This window comes from Meleagris gallopavo, chromosome 11 (assembly GCF_000146605.3).
Source record: "Meleagris gallopavo isolate NT-WF06-2002-E0010 breed Aviagen turkey brand Nicholas breeding stock chromosome 11, Turkey_5.1, whole genome shotgun sequence".
NCBI lineage: Eukaryota > Metazoa > Chordata > Aves > Galliformes > Phasianidae > Meleagris > Meleagris gallopavo.
In genome coordinates, this window is record NC_015021.2 from 307052 (window position 1) to 328372 (window position 21321).

At 39.8% G+C, this 21321-nt stretch overlaps 1 protein-coding gene across 1 annotated transcript in view; it reads left to right on the top strand.

The window, feature by feature from the left end:
* The window catches only part of LOC100543530 (glypican-5-like), a 324270-nt gene that overhangs the window by 211936 nt on the left and 91013 nt on the right, over nt 1-21321 (top strand). The window contains exon 6 of the mRNA XM_010716341.3: nt 2048-2198. Coding sequence (XP_010714643.1) covers nt 2048-2198 — 151 coding nt within the window. The remainder of the gene's footprint in view (nt 1-2047; nt 2199-21321) is intronic.

Genomic DNA, 21321 nt, shown 5'->3' on the forward strand with positions numbered 1-21321 from the left:
GGATAGCAGTGTTAAAGTGTGTATTGAGGACATTCCCTGTCCACACTCATCTTCCAGACCTAGTAGAGCTGAAAAAATGTAAAGGACATTGTCTTTCTATTATTCTTCTAGAGCACCAGCACCCTATTTGATCCTGACACAGCCTGTGCTGTTTCAGTGCAGTCTCAGGACTTTGAAAAGGTGTCTCTGTATGAAGAAAGGAAAAGGAGAAAGGCTAGTATACACCTAGCTATCACGCTGAATCAGTGCTGTCACTAACATCATGGGGCAGTTGTCAAGGGACAAATGTTCCTAACTCACACAGTGCTTCACCTCCTGGAATGAGTTTATTTATGTATAAGCCAGTATGTGTGCACAAAGTTGGGCTCTGGTTCATTGTTCTTGGTTAATGGTAGTCATAGATCCAAAAGCTTTTGATGGAAAAATCATTGAAAAGATTTGGGAAGCACTGTACAAGGGGGAAAGACTAAGTAGGTTGCACTTGAGCTGGTTCTGAGCTGCAATGTTGTGCTTCCACATCAGAGTTCTGTCTAACTTGACCGGCCTCTATAGTGGCAAGCCAAGGAAGGGCTGGGTCAACTTTGAATAGCACAGGGGAGATGCAGGTCTCAGCTGTGTTTAATCTCCTTTAATTGTGCAGGCCTTAAGAACACAAAAGTATGTAAAGGCCTACAGGTGCGCCATGTTGAAAAGCCGAGCATTTCTTGGTCTTTCTCCAAAAGGGGTACACACTTGGTTCAAGTATTTACTTGTTTTGGGCAGGGGTTAGATTGAGCCATGAACGCTGAATGAAATGAAATTTTTGAAAAGAAGATTGCCTTAACTGGCAATAAACATTTCTGCTCTTACTGGCAAACAATCATTAAAAACCTTCATTAAATTTTACATCTGTTCCATTCACCACTTGGCCATTTCTTTTCATTCTGAAAGATTATAACTAAGAATGAATGACTCTTTTCTAATACAGTCAAGACATGAGAAATCTGTGAAAAAACTGAGTTATCTTTCTCCCTTGTAGGCAAATTTTTCCAGTTGTTTAACAAAATGTTGTTTTGTGTAGTCATGACATCAGTCAAGATACTGATGAATAGCAAGGCTCAGCATTAGTCAACTTGTTTTTTTAAAAAACAGGCATACAGTAACAATTGGACAGTCTGATGCTCTTCCCCACTGAAATCCATACCCTGTCCTCTCACTTACTGTTCTTCCTACTGCAGTGCAAAGGTGTATACGTCTTCAGAGTGAGCAAACAGAGCTTTTTAGTGAAAGGGTGAAAAAAATCCTCAGTTCTGCCATAAAGAAGTTGGTGTCTGTAGATCAGGGTCTCTGCCATGCTCTACAAGCTCTCCGAGCACTTATCATCCCCAGAGTGGAGGATGGCCGCTCAAGGCATCTGAAGAACAAAGAGAATACCCCAGAGAGCTTGCGCTGCAGAGAAATGGCTGCATTCACTGCCATCCAGCCAGCCCACTTGTGTTAGTCTATGCTCCAGTTCCTCCAGCTCACAGCCCGCCTCCTTTTTAGTGTGAAATCTGCTTGAATCTTCAAAGGAACTACATTTTAAAATAGCATTCCCTCAGTACCTTGGATAATCAGTTCTCTGGGCTAAAAGGGATCGCAAAGTCTCAAATGTATCTACAGCTCTTTGCAGGAAAATGAGTGTGGTAGAGGCTATTGGGCAGCTCTGACCAACTTCAAGCAGTGTTACAAAGTCTTTCCATTTGGTTAAGATATACTGGTGTAACAGGAAAAACAGGTTTTAATCATACCTTGTCATACCATAGGGGCAGAGCTAACACAAAGCTGATGTGGTGTTTCCAATCAAAAGTTTGATGGTAAGTGTTGGGGGTCATCTGTGGTGGATATATTTTGATGGTATAGTCTTTTACTCCGAAAATACAAAAATACAGTACTGCTAGAGTAGCAGTTCTGGAGAGAATATGAATGTGCTTGTTGCTTTGTAAACCCAGCAATCCAGCTTGGTCACCAGAAGCAGGACCTGTGTAAATATTCTTACTGTTGTTGATTCTTTGCTCTTTCATTTTAGCTGGATGCTGAGAAAGCAAAATTGAAACTGGAAAGATGGTCTTCCCAAGATACTGGCAGTGGGGGAGGAAGAAGTGAAGAGTTGGAGACAAGTGGGGACTGTGATGATGAGGATGGCTGCCAAGGATCTGGTGACAGGATTCACACAGCAGGTAAATGCATTTTCTCTGGACACATACAGAGTCTAGAAATTCCTTTGTGTCACAGTTAGGTGGACAGAGCTAAGGTTTGCACTGCTCGAGTTACTGTCAAATTTCTATTGAATTCAAAGGATTTGAATCTTAATAAATGAACAACTCCAGTAGAACTAGAATGGTACAGGTAGTAACGCAGTACAGTTTAACACTTGTCCTGCAGATAAGAGACTTAAATTTATAGTGAAAAATGTCTGTAAGGAAGTCTGGATCATAGAAATACTGGAATCTCTTTCCTAGATACTGTGGGCACTTCAAATAAATAGGAATATCAATGCCCGTGTAGACTGTACTAAGTGTTAATATAGATATTGATTGATTGCGTAATCATACTGTCCAAAGAGAATTTTGCTGAAAGTATATATTCTTGAAAAAATACCTGAAGTACTGTTTTTAGTGGTATTGAGTAGCTGGATAAAGATTATCCTGGTATAAAATATCTCGATAGCCTCAGATATGCGTTCTGCAATATTTATTCTTGTAATTATTGACTGATATGTCATCCAGCTTGGAATCAGCATCAGAATCTAACTTCCACCGAAATACTGGCAGCTTAGTAGGTAATTTACTGTAATAAATCATCAAGAAGTGCGATGTTTTCTTCTAAACAGTTGAAATTACTAATATGTCGTATCTGGAAGTTCTGATTCATATCAGGTCATCAAAGTGTAATTGTATTAATTATTGATAATTTGTGTGAATGTGTTTTCATTTGAGTGAACAAATATGTGAAATACGAGCATAATAGTGTTGAAACATAGTGCTCATTAAGGTGAGATAAAACGCAGGTGAGCTTTAAACTGCTATTTCATGCAGCAGAGATAAACACTTGCCTGTTGCTTATCTTTTTACCACTAAGTAGAGTGAAAGAAAGTATCCCATACTCAGGTAGGACTTGGAAACTATATTTGATGTAGGCTGCGTTCAGGACTTTGGTTGTTCCTGGTATGAGTATTTGCTGAGGAAAACTGAGCTTAAGCATGTATTTTGAAACATGTGCGAAGTGTCAGTTTTATTTTACAGTATAACCAGGTTATAAATATCTGCATTATGGTATATGTTGTTGAGCTGTATAATCAAGGTAAATGAAGTATTATTACATAGATATGATTCTTAACATTTTTAAGTAGCTGTGAGTAACAGATTAGGTTGAGATTCTCACCGTCTATTCACCCATATTTTTGAACAGAAGGAGCTTTGATGCAATGTTATTTTAAAACTATCTGCTTAACTTTTTTTTTTTCAATTTTTGTTGTGTTTTATATATGAGCAATTAAAAGGTTGCTAAGTCTTTCAGCCCCTAGAGATCTGTGAGTGTAAATACTATAAGTAATGTGCTTTCCTCTCTATGTGGTATGATACAAACAATAGCCAGGTGCTAAGTACTGTTTAATGAACAATTAAACTATAAATACGCTGTTTGGGGAGGATGTGTGTGAATGTTTACGCACAATGGTAGATTTCAGATGTTCAAAAATAAAAACTTGAAAACTTTCAAGACTAGGCTTGCTGCTGGTTTTAATAATGGTAAATAAAGGAAATGCGTAATGTCTCTTTTTTCCTTTTTGCTTGCAATCTCTTTAAATAAAACATTCTATGTTGATATCATCCTGGATTTAAAAGAATTATATTTATACAAATAGCTGTTTCATAGTTTAGTAGGGTTTATATCCAATTAAAAAAGAAATCACAATTAATTGTAGAAAATAGTATTGATTCATAACAGTAAGAATATTTCATTGTGCAGCAATAGTACTTCTGTTTCATAATTAGCTTTAAAATGCTACACTGTGTACAAGCCACTAGCAGTAAATACATTTGGCATATCTGGATACAATTAAGAGATAAAATGGAGTAATCTCGTTATAGAACTTCTTTGCTTTAATAGAATGTTAAAGAAACAAACTGGATTGGATTAGTTGCATTTCCTCTTGCTGCATGTCTGTAAGATGATGTTTCTCATTGTGTATCCTGTGAATTTGTTATGTTTCCTAAACTTAAAAGCTGTCAGTTCCATCTGACTGTTGTTTTGTAGAAGCAGAGCATGCCAACACTGACTATTCTGTGTTCATTTTAAATACACAGTAAGTTGAGATGTGAATTGAGACTAAAGCTAAAACCCAAATAAAACCCTGATTTGAAGCTCAGAAAAGTCAGTGGAAATATTCTTACTGGCTGCAGCAGTCTTGGAGCTGTGCAGTGCCACCATCTCATCAGTGAATGCTGTAACTTGTAGTCACATGCAGGAACAGAAAAATCCTTTCAAAACATAGACTTTTTGCCAGAGCAATGATGTTTTTAACAAGTTCGTGGAAAACAGAAAAGAAGGAAAACAATTATCAAATTCTGAAACACTGGACTCAGAATCCAGTGCAAATTTGCTACATCTGTAATTTCTTTGAAACCTATGCGAAAATGAGACTTACAATTTATGTGTTGAGTTATGCTTTAAGCATAGCAAAAGATTCAGAATCATTTAAAATAATTTCTGAAAACATACTGAACACTTCCTTCCCACCTTCCTGAGAAAAAAAATCCCTTTTCTTTGACAAGAAGTTGGCAGTTTTGCCAACATGAAGGCTTTCATCACCAAAGCATCTCTTCAGAACTATTGAAAGATCCCTCTGGACAGGGTACGTTGCCATCTCTCCAGTTTGCTTTTTCCAGCTACTAACAGGGAGTCTGTCTTCTAGGTTTGGAACCTCAATGCACACCAGGTGGAGTGGTTGCATGCCAGCTAGGTGCTTTGTAGAATCCCTGTCCCTATTTGGTGTGTGTTGTATGCTGTTTGCACACTATATTCAGCTCACTTTACAGTGGACATTAAAGTCTGTGTTTCAGTTCCTAGTTTAATGTCTACACTTGTGTGGATATTATTTAGTGCTTTTCTTTGCTTTTTTTACCAGTAAAATTTTCCTAGTTGAAGTCATAATTATCTAAAAAAAATCACCACTTGTAATCATAGTGGGTTGCATTATCTATCCTGTATCATATGTGCTTATCCAATTGATTTCATACAGACAAGATAGACACCCTCTCCAGAAGCCAGCAGCCTCTCAACACGTTAGGTAGGGTAGGAGGTACTTGAGCGTGTTGAGCTGTATCAGGCCTTACCAATTATCACAACTGTCCCTTCTTGGGGAAAGGTGGAGGAGACATTAGATTTCAAGCAGATACGTGTGCTTGTTGGAAAGTGGAAATTTTTAATGACAGCGTCTGTTAATCATCTTTGAACAAAGCTTTCTTAGAAGAGATTTAAGAGGAACAAATCCTGAACATGGATGAGGAAGTAGCTGTGCAGTTTGGACCACTTTGGTCATGCAGGTTTCTGGGCAGAAGTGCAAAGCAGAAGCTCGGTCTGAACCTTGCTGGGCAGTGTGTGATCACGTAAGCATGGTCTGATGTGAATTTCAGTCACAGAAGGGCTCACAGAATGATTCGAGGGCCTGTTCTTAAATACGATGCTCAGCAGTGTACAAGGCTCAGCACAATGCAGGATCGAGCTGCTGCACTGTTTACTAGGGGAGGGATTAGCATCCTGCACATCGTGAAAAGGTGCAGCAGCACAGATTCATGTTTTACCCTACTTCTCCTCTCTTTAGTGAAAAGGAAAATAAATGGTTCAGTCTGATTGGTGAGAAGTGGAAAGGAAGTCCCTGCAGGGGATTACCCACTCCCAGCTGTGCTGCACAGCTGTATGTTGTTAAGAATCCTGATCCAGACAGTGACTGCCAACAATAGAGCTCTCTTCAGAGAGGTCATCAGGTGGTTTTCCACTAAATAAGGTTTAGAAGGTCCAACAGGCAGTTTAGAAGTTTAGAAGGACCACAGGCAGGGACCTGGTTTAGTGAGAACCCCAAGACCTCCATGCTGCAAAACAAAAATTAAGACAAAAATTAATCCAAACTTCTGTCTAGATAAGCCTGAAATAACATGAAGGAAAGTCAGAAGGCATTTAGCAAGTGTGAGACCACAACTGTCTTCACACTGGCAAGGCATCCGAACAGCACAGGTTAAGGAGAACATCTCTTTTAGTCTGTCCTTGGGCCCATTCCCAATGGAGCAGAGTAGGCAAAGACAAATGTCTGACATACAGGAACTGCCATCTTAGCCTTAAATTTGCCCATCAGTGCGATCTATCTATGATAGATCTATGCTTATGTAAACCCAATCAAAATTTTATTCTATACTTCTAATTCCTTTTTGAAGCTCCCTCACTTGAGTATGTATTCTCTGATTTTAAATATCTCTCAATAGAATATACTGCTTATTCTCAATTTCAGTATTCAATCTATAGCAAGCTTAGTTCACCAGCATGTTCAATCTGAAAACACAGCTCCAACCCCTGGCTTTATTTGTAGTTGTTGCAGCAATACACAGTGTTACTGCATCTTTCTGCTCTAGGCAGATGTATGGGCAGTGTTGAGTTCCGGCCTGAGCCACTGAGCACCTGGAGAAAAGAGCTGGCCAGCCCTGGGAGCACAGGTGAAGGCAATTTACCTGTGTGACAGGAAGGGGTAGAGCCTGGCTGCACCTCTGTCAGACCTCATTAGAGGGCTGACTGCCGCTAGGGCAGGATCTCTTTCTGGAGATCTTTCCTTAGTGAAGCTTTCTCCTGAGAACCTGGAATCTTCTGATATAGGTAAGTAATCTTTCCTTCTTTTATAGCACCTCTCCATCATGCTACTCCTTCGCTTGTTTGTTGTAGTGTCTTTCCTGTTGTATTGATCTGTCTAATTGCTATAGCAGAATACCTGAAGAGATTATCCTGGTTGTATATTTCATCTTCAGGGCATAAGGGAAGTATTGCGTTTTTGATCCAGAGTACCTTTTTAAGTGCAGACAAATGAATTTTGTTATTTCTGCATGTCTTTTTATGTATATCTAGTCTCAACAGTTACGGGAAGTTAATGTATTTTTCCTCTTTGCTTATGAATGTTTTCATTATCTGTTGGTTTGGTGGGTTTTTTGTTGGTTTTTTTTTTGTTTGTTTTTTTTGAGTATCAAGATTATTTTACCCTCGATTGTGTTCTCATTCTTCCTATTTTTCTGTCTTGTCTAGGAATCGGTATTACCATATGAGCTGTCATTTTTAATCGTGCTTTATTTCCATTCATGATGTTACGGGATGCACTTACGCTTGTATTTATCCAAATAAGTAATTGTAAAGCTGCTGACTTTGTAATTATTAGTACAAAACATCATATTGTGAGATTGTAATATCGGCTGGCAGTCATCCATGCTCATGAAGTTCTCATTGCTACACAACTTCTCTTTCTTTGCAGATTATTTTAGCTCTCAGAAATATGATATTTTTAGTATCTGTCTCCCAGCCTGGAGAAGTTGCTCCATCGTGCCTTGTCCTGGCCCATGGCCTTGTGTAGCCGTTTCCTTATATCCTTTGTCGTGTGAGATATTTTATCTCCAGTTCTGTTTTAGATAGCCTACAAAACCCTGTATTGCTCTTAGTGTTAATGTCTCATTACATCTATAAAACAGCATAGTAACAACTTAAGCTGTCCCATAAAGGTTGGTCTTTTAGGTAACTCAGTGGCTTCCGAACTTTATCATTTGGGCTAGTAGAGATGGGCCTCTGTCTACTGCTGTGTATGTAAACCCTGTGAGAGGGCATTGGGCATCCCTGGGGCAACAGAGGAACCTCACAGCTGCAGAGTTCTGACTTGGAGTTGTGTTGAGAGGTGTGGTTTGGGAAGAGGCATGGGAACAAGGAAGATCAAAGTAGGATGGATAGTCAGGGTAAAAAGTGTTGGTTTCAGTTAGTGCTGATGGAAGTGGATAGAATCTGGTGATGAGTCGCTTTGAGCTTGCGGTGCTGTCGCAGCTATCTATTGGGCACACTTTGCTGAGCATTTCTGTGGGTGGCACTGACATTCTGAACAGCCCTGTCCTGTGCAAATAGGACAATAATGCAGCAGAGAGAGGGGTTTGGAGATGGGGATAGGATGAGGGAGCATTTGGAGGGGAGAAAAAAGGTTTCCCCACTTCTCTACCCCAAATCTTTCTTAAATATTTTTTAATCTACTGGCTGAGATAAAGTATCGTGTGTCATTTTAGCCTCCTTCATTGCACAGTATAATTTAAACTTTATTTAAACATTAATTCATCCTCAACATTTACATGACAGTTTGAGCTGTAAGTGAAAGGGATTTCTGTTCCTTCAGATTTTTACTCCTAGAATCACGGTGAGCTTGGGTCCATACAAGACAGAAGTTTTTTGCCAAGGTGTATAAATCACTTTGTGTGTGGCTGGATAACCATTTCCCCTGTAGGAGTCTTTTTCTATTGATAATCAGACTAGAGGAATGACAGGCGGAGTGCCAGCTCTGTGACTCTGGGAACAACTTTGGTACTGCCTTTGGCACCTTCAAAGAGATAAAAATGTGGTTTGGGATATGTAAATCACAGCAGATTTTTTGATCGCTTCAGCAATGCATAGACAAAATTAAAAGGTAACAACATTTTAGTTCTTCCATTACTCTATTCCATAAGGAGAAATTAAACATTGGAGAGATGAAGATTAAGATGTTTGGGGCTTACCTGTTTACTGTAGTTCTGCATAAGCAGTCATCAGAGACTGTGCTGTAGATCACTGATGGGTAACATACTTTTACCAACCTATTAAAAATATTGCCAGTGATCTGTATCCAGTGAATGAAATTGCTACAGCTCAGCACTTTTTGGTGACTTTGACAGCAGAATTTTATCTGGTTACTTTCCACGGGAGCAAATCGACGTGTACGTACTCTTCTGAGATGTGATTTGAAAACAACCCTAAACTGAAAACTTACAGATGCGATTTTCTGCTGAATTGCTGCTCACGGGTATTTCTCATAAAATCAGCTTTTACAAACAGAAACATCACAACACTGCGCAGCCCCAAACTGGAACAGCATAGGCAGGCTGCAAAGAGCATGAATGAAAAGAGATGATTTAGTATGTGGCTTGAGAGACTGAAGGAACTGGGGCTGTTGAGTCTGGGGAAAAGGAGGCTGAGGAGAGATGTTATTGCTCTCTTCCAGTATCTGAAAGGTGATTGCAGTGAGAGGGGTTGGTTTCTTCTCATAGGTGACATGACGAGGGGAAATGGCCTGAAGTTGCTCCAGGATAAGTTTAGGTTGGATATCAGGAAAAAACTTATTTTCAGAAAGGGTTGTTAAGCACTGGAGTAGGCTCCCAAGGGAGGTGGTCAAGTCACCATCCCAGGATGTGTTTGAAAACCATTTGGATGTGGTGCTCAGGGACATGATGTAGCGGAGGGCTGTTAGAGTTAGGGTAGGATGGTTAGGCCGTGGTTGGACTCAATGATCTTTAAGGTCTTTTCCAACCTGAGCAATTCTGTGACTAGCACTATGAGAAAGATACGCTCCTGAGAAAAATAGACTTTCTCATCACATGAAGCAGAGCACCCTTCCTGCTGCAGGCCAAGAGCAGTCTTCAGGCTGAGACTTTCACCCCATGCAGGTCATGCCTACCTCTGTGGTAGTCATCTGTAAGCATCAGCATGGCACCCAGAGGTTAAAGGCCAAGCTAATTGGGAAGTGAAAAGTACACTCCTCAAGTAAGTCTCGTCAGTTGTGTGATTTAGATCCTCCTGACAAGAAATTCATTTAAGAGCTGTAATATCCTGTCATGCCAAGTTCTGATGGGATAAAGGTGAAGGCTAAGCCAGTTTGCTCCCAAAATGCCATAAAGTCAAAATTAATTAGGAGGAATTAACAAGGAAAGGTCCTTCAAATTACTTCAAAATAGATAACTCATAACTTAATAGCAGCGCCGTTTAAAATGTTAATTCCATTATGCTATAAGTTTTTAAAAAAAAAAAAAAAGAACCACAAATCCTGCTAGCCTAAGGAAAATGCTTTTCACCTGCAAATTAGTTTTCATCCCACACAAGGGAATGCTTAGCTGATAACAGCTGAGTGACAGCAGCATCAGTGCAGCACCACGCATTGTGCCTGCCAGGCCTTTCCTCCTCACCAGCAAAAGCAGGAGCCTGAGGACCTGTGTGAAGTGAGCGGTTGTGCCGTTAAAACCTTGCTCCTTGTTTTGAGGTATTTGTCAGACTTCTTCATTTCAGGGTTTTAGTAATATCCAGAGTCCTAGCTGTGGAAAAGCAACGAGTTTGAGAAGTAACATGAGGATTTCTGGAGCTTAAAAAACATCACTTTTCTCCAAGAAAGGTAAACAGTAAAGGCAAATCTATGACCTTGTTTTATTCCAAGTTACTTAAGGTAAGGTTACAACTTACCACAACCTTAAAGTCACTCAAAAAGCCTGTCATCTCTCATTGCAGACATGTGAAAGGCAAAGAACAAAGGTGTTTGACAGTGGTAGCAGAACTGAAAGTCACTGAGGAATGAAGGGGTTCTGTTTCTCCCTGCTGCCACCTTGCCTTGTTGCATGATTCATGAGGAAAGCTAAGAGGTTGCTGCTCCTTTAAAAGAGGAAAATAATAGTTTTGCTTTGTTTTTTCCTCCCTCCCAGTCTTTAGACTAATGTGTCTTGGGGGTATTTTGTCTTTGCTTTAAGGGAGAAAATGCTTGGAATGCATCAGGTATACGTTTAGAGGTTTTCTATTCCCGATTGTCGGTTTTAAGGTTTAATAATACACTTAGAGTGCTGTGGTGCCTGAAGCCAACAATGTACCAGCTGGGTCAAAACAATACCCTGAAAGAAAGCATAGTTTAATTCAGTGCAAAAGTGCAGTGCTCTCTATATTCAATTTAGTATAAGAAGAACAGAACTTCAAGCTGAAGTACGTGACATATGAACTGGATTGAGGATTTATGGGGCTACATCTGCCTGACTTGAGATCAAGGTACTTACAGTAACTTAAACCAGCTGAAGTTCTTGCACATCATGAAATACCTTCCTTGAAAAGAGCTCAAAGATTAGAAACATTGTTCCTCAGTAGGTGATTTTGCATCTGATTTATCCCTCAGTGGTCTCCAGTCTCATGGATTTAAGAGCATTTATTTTCTGCCTGTCTGTCCTCGGAGCAGTTAAGCAGCATTTCCTTGAAATTTAACACTTTTCAGGATGGGCAGGACAGCTGACACCTTTCAGAGGAATATCTGGGTTTTGTGCAGATTCAGGGAGACTATAATGCCATCTGCCAACCCTAAGCCCAGAAACTGAGTATGCATTGCAGAACAGTGAAGTTAGAAACTTAATTGTTTCTATACAACATCCTGGAGTGTGATTCTGTGCAAACAAGGTGAAGCCTCTAAATCATGGGTGTCCAAGCTCTTGGCTTGCCTGGGCTACATGGAGTAAAAAGAAATTGTTGCTTGTACATAGGTTGCACAGAAAGTAATGCCTCCTATTTATTTCTATTGAAACTGCGACAGATACAAACAGTATAGTAACACTATTTGACAGAGCAAATTCTCATCTACAAAACAATATTTTTCAAGATAGTCACCACCTTCAACTGTGCATTTCACCAGCAATGAACAAGAGCTGCATGCCTCACTCATACAAATCTGCCCCAGCAAAAATGACCCACTGCTGATGGAACGCACTACTCACCCCTCACTGTGCTCATATCTACTATTTGCTCTCTATAAGTGTTCAGTAGGTGTTGATGAATGTCAGTGGGTGCTATTTTTTCCACGAGGGAGTTCAGTGGCACACCTTTGCTTCATACACACTTTCACATCAGACGCTGTTCTGTCAGACTGCCCCTTTCCTGCCATCTGTTGCACAGCTGCAAAATATAATAGAATATTTGTGGGAATGTTCAGCCTCTGCTGCCATCTACCAACATCTGCCTCTGACGTCGTGGGCTTATATCATAAAATAGGAGGCATTACTTTCAGAGCAGCCCCCATGAAACATATAATGTGGTTAATGTAAATAAGTAACAAAACTTATTTTGTGTGTGTATATATAATTAAAACACTTTTAAAAGCCTATAAAGCTAGTGCGTCTTTTGACCCTGTTTTTGTGGAAATGATGAATCACCCTGGTTTGATGGCAGTCGTTGCAATTCTTAGTGTGCTCTCAGGGTGTTTGTCAGAGATTTCTGGTGAAATTTTACTCTTCCTGTGCTTCATCCTTTAAAGTAGTTGCTTACAAATGTACGTACTACCAAAAAGTGATGACGTGAATAAGATGCGATTGTGAAGCGAGGGATGTTTTTCTTGTGTAAGAATTCTTATAAAAGCCTGGTAAAGAGACAGGATAACTTTTTTGGTTGAATTGCAATTCTATACGTTTCATTTGAAAATTTGTAGGTATTGTATTTGTGTTGACTGAAAATTGAGTTGAAAATATACCAAAAATGTTATATGAATTTTTCAGAAATCTTGAATATTATTCTCGAATTCCTTTATCAACATGGAAAACGAGGGTTTTTCCATGTTTTCTTGCTGTTCACAGGACTGTGTTCAGCCAACGTATCAAAATGCATACAATTATTTGCCATAACTTGAGTCAGCACTGCACTGCGCCCTCCCCATATCCTGGTTTCAGCTCAATGCTAATCACATACAGAATCACAACATCACACGCTCACCCATCCCACACTTTCTAAACTTCCTTCCAGTGTTTGGTGGCTGCTGAGTGATGGGTGTATGCCCAGAGCCAGGCCACTCAGTGGGGAAGAGCTGCTGCCATGATGGTGTGGGGCAGGGGATGCCTGCAGGATGGGATGGGCAACATGCAGCTACAGGCCATGGGTTGGATGTGCCTGCTCTAAACTATGGGTTACTTGAGAGTCTTTGATGGAATGTCAGTGATGGAAAAGCCAGCTGGTTACAGTATCTTACAGCACCTCTTACAATGTTTTTGGTCTAGTTTCTCCATTTCCCTCAGTTAATTGTCCCTCATGCATATTCCTTTCAGAAAGTTTTTCTTTTTCCTGAATTATGTTTCTATCTCTAGTTAATATTCCTTAACGTCACAATTAGAAAGAGATTTCAGCCCTTGTCGTCTTGTCTTTGGGGTTCTATGTAGTTGTTCTAGCATTGTTGAGTCTTTCTTTAATCAGTCTCTCGGCCCCCCCTATTTGTGCTTGTTCTCTGAATTTCTAGTAGTTTGTCAAGTCAACTTGAACATATTTCTGAAACAAAGTGACATAAGGAGCCAACCAAATTTTCAATTTTATTAAATACTATTTTGAAATTAAGAGAATTTTCGGGGGTATGTGTTGAGGTATCTTGTGTCACATTAGAGTCTGTTCATCTTCTATATATACGCTCCTGTAAAGATTACAAATTAATGTTGTTGAGCAAGATTTAAACTTTTAAAATGTATGTTTCTATTTTGGTGCATTCTGAGGTTATCTGTATTTTTGATCTAGGCATGATTTGCTCATGCAGAACATGCACAAGTGAGCTATCTTGGTAGCAGCATTCCCCAGGAGGGCGTAAGATGCAATAGTCTGATATCAAACCATTCAATTTAGCTGCAGAAATCATCATACATTCTCAGAATCCCAGTTATAGCCCATTTACCATTGAATTGTTGTCCACAGATAGCAGTTAATTCAAAGATAAGCAGGATTATATCAGGATGAGGAATGAAACGTCCTTTGAATCCCTAGAAAGTAGGTGCACTGAAATCAGTTGCTTTGGGGGTGAAATTTCACATTGTCTATGCCTAAAGCTTATGCATTATTCGCACAGAGAACCTTAGAAATTCTCAGCTTTCAAAACTGTTTGGCGTTCATCTCAAATGAAAGAAATTAGGGAGAGTTTGCCACTGCAGTATTCAAGCTGCCAAGTAATAGATCATTATCTGATATTTATAGCCCAGAATTAAGACTGGCAACTCAGACACACTGCTGACCATTCAGCAGAGAGGTCCTAATAATCCAATCTGGAGCAGCAGGGAGAGGAATAGCCTTCTGATGTGAAGTCAGACAAGTAATTTCCTATTTAAAATTTGATTAGATAAAATCTTTTGAACATGTGCTTGTAAAGGAACAGCTTGTTTAAACATGTATACTGCTGCAGCACACGCTGTACACTGTTACAACTGAAGCCAAAGAACATTTGCCGTAACCTGAACGTGCCGGGGGGGCACAGCACTCAGGGATAAACTCTCTCAGGATAAATCTCTTACAGAGTGACAGTAATAGAGCTAATGGGGAAATGTAGCTTTCATTCTACAAGAAAAGAAAAAAATGTTTTGGAAAGGTATCATTGTCCAAAACAGAAACACTTGGTAACTTATGCAATGAGGTAAGCATTAATTTGAAGGGGATATTTGTGCAGGTTTTCAATACAGAAGGGGAAAATACAGAATCAAACTTGAATATTTTGCTACCTGAAAAAAAAAGTCAGAACTTAAAGCCATCTAATTAGCTTGATGTGCCATACAGAGAGATCTTAGACATCTATTTGATTTCAAAGCATTATGTAATAGAAATCAGCAGAAGGAGTAAAGACAATAAATAAATTTAATAAATAAAAATTAAGAAAAAAGAAAGATGTGAAATTTTGCTCTAAAACTTGACTCAGCAGTCATGACTGGGAGTTTTGCCTTTGGCTTGAAGAGGTAAAAATTTGAGCAACATCTGAAAGGTCAGTTTCTGCTGGCCATATGCTTACTTTGCAGGGCAGCATCACAGCATCTCCAGCCAGAGAAGCTGCCTGCAAAATTGCTGCAGAAGTGAGTTCTTGCCTGGGCCAAAATACAGAAAACGACAATGTTTCAGGTTGAAGAACCATGGCAAAGTAATGCTGTCTTTTGCTCATATTCTGATTTATATCATTTACAGAGCTCATGGCAGCATCTCAAAACATTTATTGATAATAGCGCATACTGTCAAAACTGGGATGCTGTCCTACTTCAGTTTCGCTACAGAATCCCATTGCAGCAGTTTAGCACAACTGTAGCCATGTTGGAACATTTCTATCACTCATCATAAAAAAGGCTTGCATAATAGTCCTGGGAATTGAAATATTCAAATTATTTTTGAAAGTGACTAACTGCTTAGATTCACTGGAAGTTTGTTTTTGTTGGTCTCTTCTCATGCTCTTCTTCATTTTTTTTATTTTTTATTTTTTAGTAAAACCTCAGGGACTGTAGGTCTGCAAGCCCACTGTGTGGAAAATCCTTGTTTGTACAAGGAGATCTGGTAGATGTGTGCCAAATTTGTGTCCCTTCCACAGGACCTGCCCTGAAAGCAGGGATTGAGGGTGAATGAATCCCATCCCCAGTGACTGCTGGGGGTGCAGCCCTACCCAGCAGAGCAGGAGTGTGCTGCCTGTCTCCAGACTACTTTAATGTTTTGGTTGACTTGACATGAAGTCCACATGGATATCAGGAACTGAAAGGAGCTTAATCAGAAAAAGGGCTTTAATCATATCCTGAGGTCCTGTGGCATCTCAGCAGATCTTGGCAGCTTGTCGGTAAATGAATCAAATGCATTACAGTGATGGGGACATAACAATGCTTCAGTATCATACTCAAATGCATCAACAGGGAATGCTCAGTGGGAATCTCCCTATTAGTCCCCCCCAGAATGAGTAATCAGTAGCCGTCCATGAGAGTAGAAATACACAGTCCTTTAGATTTAATGCAGAAGGTACTGTCAGCTGAACACTCTTTGTCAAGAAAATTTGCATAATCTGCATCACAACAGAAATTGGAAATGTACCATCTCAAAGAGGAATTGAAATGAAAATTTTAAACTGCAGATAAATCGCAAACATATTTGCAAAGTATATGAAAATATATTGTGAAGTCTGAAGAAGTCTGCTCTCTAAAGGAACAAACATGCAACTGCAGAAAATGTTTTTGTATCTGTGTGAGTAGACTAAAAACCCATCCAACTACGGAATATATCAAAAGAAGGTACTGTAAAAAAAAAAGCAAACTATAAATTCCTAGAGGACAATTTTCTTCCACGGATTATGCAAACATTGCATATACTTCAAGTAAAGTCTCCTTTTATTAAAAATGTAACTCATGATAGAACATGAATAGCAATTCAGAATCTATATTATTCTTACCTGATAAAAGGATATTGGAGAAAATGAATTGAACTAACACAAGTGTGTTCAATATGCATGAAATTTCTATTTAGCCTGTGAAATGCAAAGCAGATAGATAGTAGCCATTTCCCAGTACTGTAATTACTGTGTCACCATTTGTAAAGCATTTATGTAAAGTACAGTCCTTGTGGCTAGCCATGTGCAAACTCTCTGTGTCTTGTTAAAAATCAAATCATTGATTTCAAACCCTTTACAATGCTGGTATTGATGATTGCACTGTAATCCATCACTAGTTCTATTTCATGTAATCAGTCTCTTTTGTATGTATTCTTGTTGGACAGACTTATCTATTGTACATACTATCTTAATATTGTAATTGAAGACTATTAAAAAATGGAATCCCACTTCATTCTTTTCTTAGGGCTTCTTTTTCCATTTTTGCAGATACGTATGTTGATTTTAGCAAGGCTTACTTTTTCATGACTACTGCTTCTCCCTGGAAGGGCCTTATCCCTTTTCTATACTGGTCACAGCCATTTGAAACTGGATAAATGCTTAGGTATGGGATATTCTCATAAGTTAACTTCTGAGATAGAAGGTTTTCACCTGCTAATCTCTGCTTTGGGAGTGGGCTTTTTCATTTGCAGGAGTGACGGGACACGTCTGTGCCCTTCTCTGAGCTTCAAGCCAAACATCATTTAGATCTTGAACTAAGGGATGTGTTTAGTGGGGAAGTACTGTGGTGGTAGTTGGGCAGTTGGACCAGATGGTCTTGAAGGTCTTTTCCAACCTTGCTGATTCTCTGATTCTTTGATCAGAGTGGCAGTTGTACACCAGCTACTCAGGCAGGTCTGCTAGCAAAACATCTGCAAGGGCAAGGAATGAGGACTGAGAAGCATGGTTTGAAAGATGGAGATCCAGGGCATCTCTGCTTCCCTTGGGAAGCAGCTGGGAGCTTTATCTCCCTGTTGCCACACTGTTGTTGCACTAGTGATCCTGTGTTAGCTGATGGCAGCCCTCAGCAAGGCTTAGCAATGTGCACTCACAGGCACATTAAACTCCAGTGATGTCTGCCTGAGTTGGTGTGAAGCGTGGTAGGGTAAGCTTGCAACTGCCTGCAACAGCATGTCTGTGCACATTCGATTTGCAAAATAAGTAGATGTGTGATCTCTTTTCTCCTGAGGTCTCGTATGATTCACGGTTATCATAACTGTATTACAGATAGACCGCATTAACACCACTGCCTTAGAATAGAAGGCTTTTGGTCTTGGATGGTGTTAAGACATTAAGAGCTAAGGCGATTTATCCTGAAACAAATTTGTAGAAAATTGCCCAGTGTTAATGTCTTAAAATGCCCATCATCAAATGTGGGACTGCTAAACTTTCAGATGGTGTATGATAATATAATAATTGATGAATTAGTTGCAGGCTCACACCTTTTCCTTGGAAGTGCCATCTTAATATTCTTTAAATTCTTCACCAGGCAGAAGTGCACATGTCACTCAGTGCTATGGAAAACTAGTTGTCATGTATATTTCCTTTAATGATTATTTGAATATCTTTGTTAGGAAAAAGGTATACAAATGTGATGAAATTAACAACAAATTAATGTCACAGTGCACTAGGCGTGATATTTTATTTGGCTTATTGTTAATGAATATGTTAGATTTGGAGGCATGAATGCTATGGCTAATCAAAGAAAAAGTATTGTTTTGAAATAAGCAACAGGAATTGTTGTCTATTCAAACTGCATACAAATTAACAAGACATCTATGTGAGAATTGGTCAGATACTTTTAGTATGGCATAGGTGATGAAACAGCTGTGTGCTGAGTAAAACAGCTACATGGCTGCAGTCATCTTTGTTTCCTGTTTGATGTAATGGCTTGTAAAACGTTGTTAGGAATAAATCCCAGGAAGTGGGGAGTTGCATGTGGTTAGGGGTTTCTCGAGAGCTGTGGTGTTCACAGTTTTTTAAGACATGAAATGATTTGTTCTCTTTGTATGTGTGCATCTGTGGATTAATTATATTTGTATGGGGATTTGTATGTTTTGAATATTGTCTAAAACTATCAAGGCTATGCGGGAGGCTACATTTCTGTTTAATTAAATACATCATCTTTGAGCTGACTGATAAGGGTTTCAGATGAGCTCCTCAGAGAAGCTGGAGAAATTAAACACCAAAGGTATTTTTTAGATCCATAGGGTAGGTCTAATTCAGTGTTGAACAGTTCCCACAGTATTACAAAGGGTTTGTATTTTCTCCCACTGTGGGTAAAAGTGGAGCCTCTCGGCACATCCCTTCCTTTTTTGGAGCCACTCTCCTTTACCTGATTCTTGATGAGAATTCCGTAGAGAACTCCTACACACCTTGTTTCTCATAATTTCTCATGGATAGTAGTGAGAAATATTAATAATGAGAAAACAATCAGCTAATTTGCTTCTTTTTCAAACCCAAATCTTTTTTTTACTACACTGTGTCAAAAATGTCTATGGCTAAGAATGTGCCAAGATCTTAATGCAGCCCTCAAGGATCTGTCATCTTGGTTAACACCAGCTAAGCACCTGCCCCCCAGGGTTATCATCTTTTGAGTATGTATTAGAAAAATCACGTGAGTTTTGAATACAATAGTACATTAACAAAAAAAATTAATTGGTACATATAATGAGGAACACATATTGGAATAATATGCTCTCTTAAAATGAAATTACCTCCAACTTTAAATAGTATTTATCTTAAAATTTAGAACAGTCCATCTTTGAAGGCAAGCAGACGTGGCCTCATGCCAAAAGAGAAATCAGATTTTTCTGCTGCAGGATATATAGAAAATCATAACAAACCTAATTACCTGTTACCACTGCTAAAGACCCTTCATATCTTAGCATTCTTGAGATTTAGCAGATTGTATCACGTCTTCCTGATGAGCAGTTCTGACTGAGAAATTAAACATTCAGACTTAGTGAAATAAAAAAAGGATTCAATTTTGAAAGATGACAGTTTGTGAACAGCTTCGATGTAAAATGCTGTAAATACTTTGAAATGTTTAAAATTTAGTGTATTTCCTTATGCTACATGTTCTGGGGTATTCTTTGTACTATAGGAATAAATATCAGAATAGTTTCAATTTTGAGATCTCTCTGCTCCTCAGCCTGCCTTAGAGGTCAGGATATCAGCTTGGATTCTTCTTTATTTATTTTCAAGGTTTTTCTCACAAGAGACTCAATACAACTATCTTTTTTCACAACTTCTAGGTAACAAGAATCTATGGAGCATTCAAAATCTCTTATTTTTCCCTGTAACTCTTGGGCACTTTGTGATCCTGGTCCATTTTGAAATGTCAGCAGGCTCCCAGCAGGTGCTGGAGCTGCCCAAAGGGGACACAGGCTGTAGGGACCTGGGCACGAGGAGAGCACAGGAACACTGTGGAAGGCAAGGCTCTTATTTAGGCTGCCTAGCTTTCAACTATTGCTCTCTGTTCTTTATTAACATTCCCTCGATATTGCTTGTGAGTTTAAAAGTTCAATACTGACTTTCTGGCAGTAGCTCAGTGCCTCATGATTTAGACATTGGCATTTTTATAAGCAGAAAAGAATGCATTCAGCTGTGGCTAAGGATGGGAATAAGGCCACCAGTGTCCCCGTGCAGCGCAGCTCGGTCTGGCCCTGGCATTGCATGTGTTTGCAGCTGGCTTCACAGCTCTCTTGAGCCATCGCAGCACTGGGCTGTTGGGCTGCCCAGCAGCCTTTGCTGCGCTTGGGCGAAGGCTCAGCTCCCTGGCTGGGCTGACCCCCGCCTTCATTAGGCACTGCTGCCTGGAAGGGCCTCGTCACACGTACGAGCACACTTGATCATAATAATTCTATTTAAGCCTAATTCTCTACTAATGCTTTTCAGGTCTTCAGTGCCAATCGCAAATCTCATTCCAACATCCTCCAGACACAGTCTTCTCTCTCGCTTTGAAAGATTCGAGTTCACGCAGTCTGGCAGAGTGTAAGGAAACCCCTCAGCCCTCACTGCCAGCTCTGTCTCACATCTGCCCGGCTCTGCTGGCAGCAAAACTCGCCAAGGCCCAGTGCTGAGCACAGACAACAGCAAGAGGCCGAGGCAAAGCCTGAGCTCCTCCATGCTCAAGCTTGCTCACATTGGCAGTACTTTTTTGGTTATGTGATAGTCAGTTAAGAAGAGACACTTCATTAAATGTCCAGGAGCACGCTGTGCTCATCCTACCAGCACACATCAGGCAGAGCTGGCTGTGGTGGCTTGTGGGGAGGACAAGGCCTGTGCTTGTGCCTTTGCCTTCCAGGCTCTAACCCTGGAGCAAGCCTAAGCAAATACTTTGTTAGATCTCCCTCCTTCTCAGTTCTTATTTGTATGCTTAATTTTAGCAAGTTAGACAGAGAACAGATAAGAACTTTCTCTCCAATCATATCTGATATCTGATTTCCATTGTTTCCTTCTGTTGAGAGCATAATGGATATTTTTTCCTGATTCCCACCTTCGTAACTCCCTGTGCACTTAAGGGATGGATTTTCCTGCCACTTACCTGATTTCAAGAGGTGTTCTGTTGTCAGAACAGAACCAGGCTACCAGCAGGCTCAGATGCTGGTAGCTGTGAAACAAGTCCATTATTCAGGCAGCTATCCTGTATGATGCTGCATAGAGCACTGTCACATCAGAAATCAGATTACCCTTCCAAATCACCTCTTCTTCCTCTTGACCAAATGGCATCCTGAGAAATGTGTTCTACAGCTTTTTGCAAAGTTGCAGCCCTTAGCCTGCTGGCCTGTGCACTCACTTGCAGACATTCCAACCAAATTGCACGTCTGCGTTCATATGGGATCCTGCTTAATCTTCTCCCTCCACCCATCTTCAGCATCTGCTTATCAGCTGAACTAATTTCTGTTTGCTTTCTCAGCTGCATGTTAGAGACTCAGATTACTCCAGCTTTAAAAAGCAACACTTGTTTAATTAAAAGGAGTTGCCAAACTGTCTCGAGAGTGCCAGATGTAATAACAGAAATCATTGCACTGCTCCTTTCTTTTATTCTCTCTTCTCCAAAACACCTAACAGCAACCAAGAACAAAATTAGCAATAGACAGCCTAAAAAAAAAAAA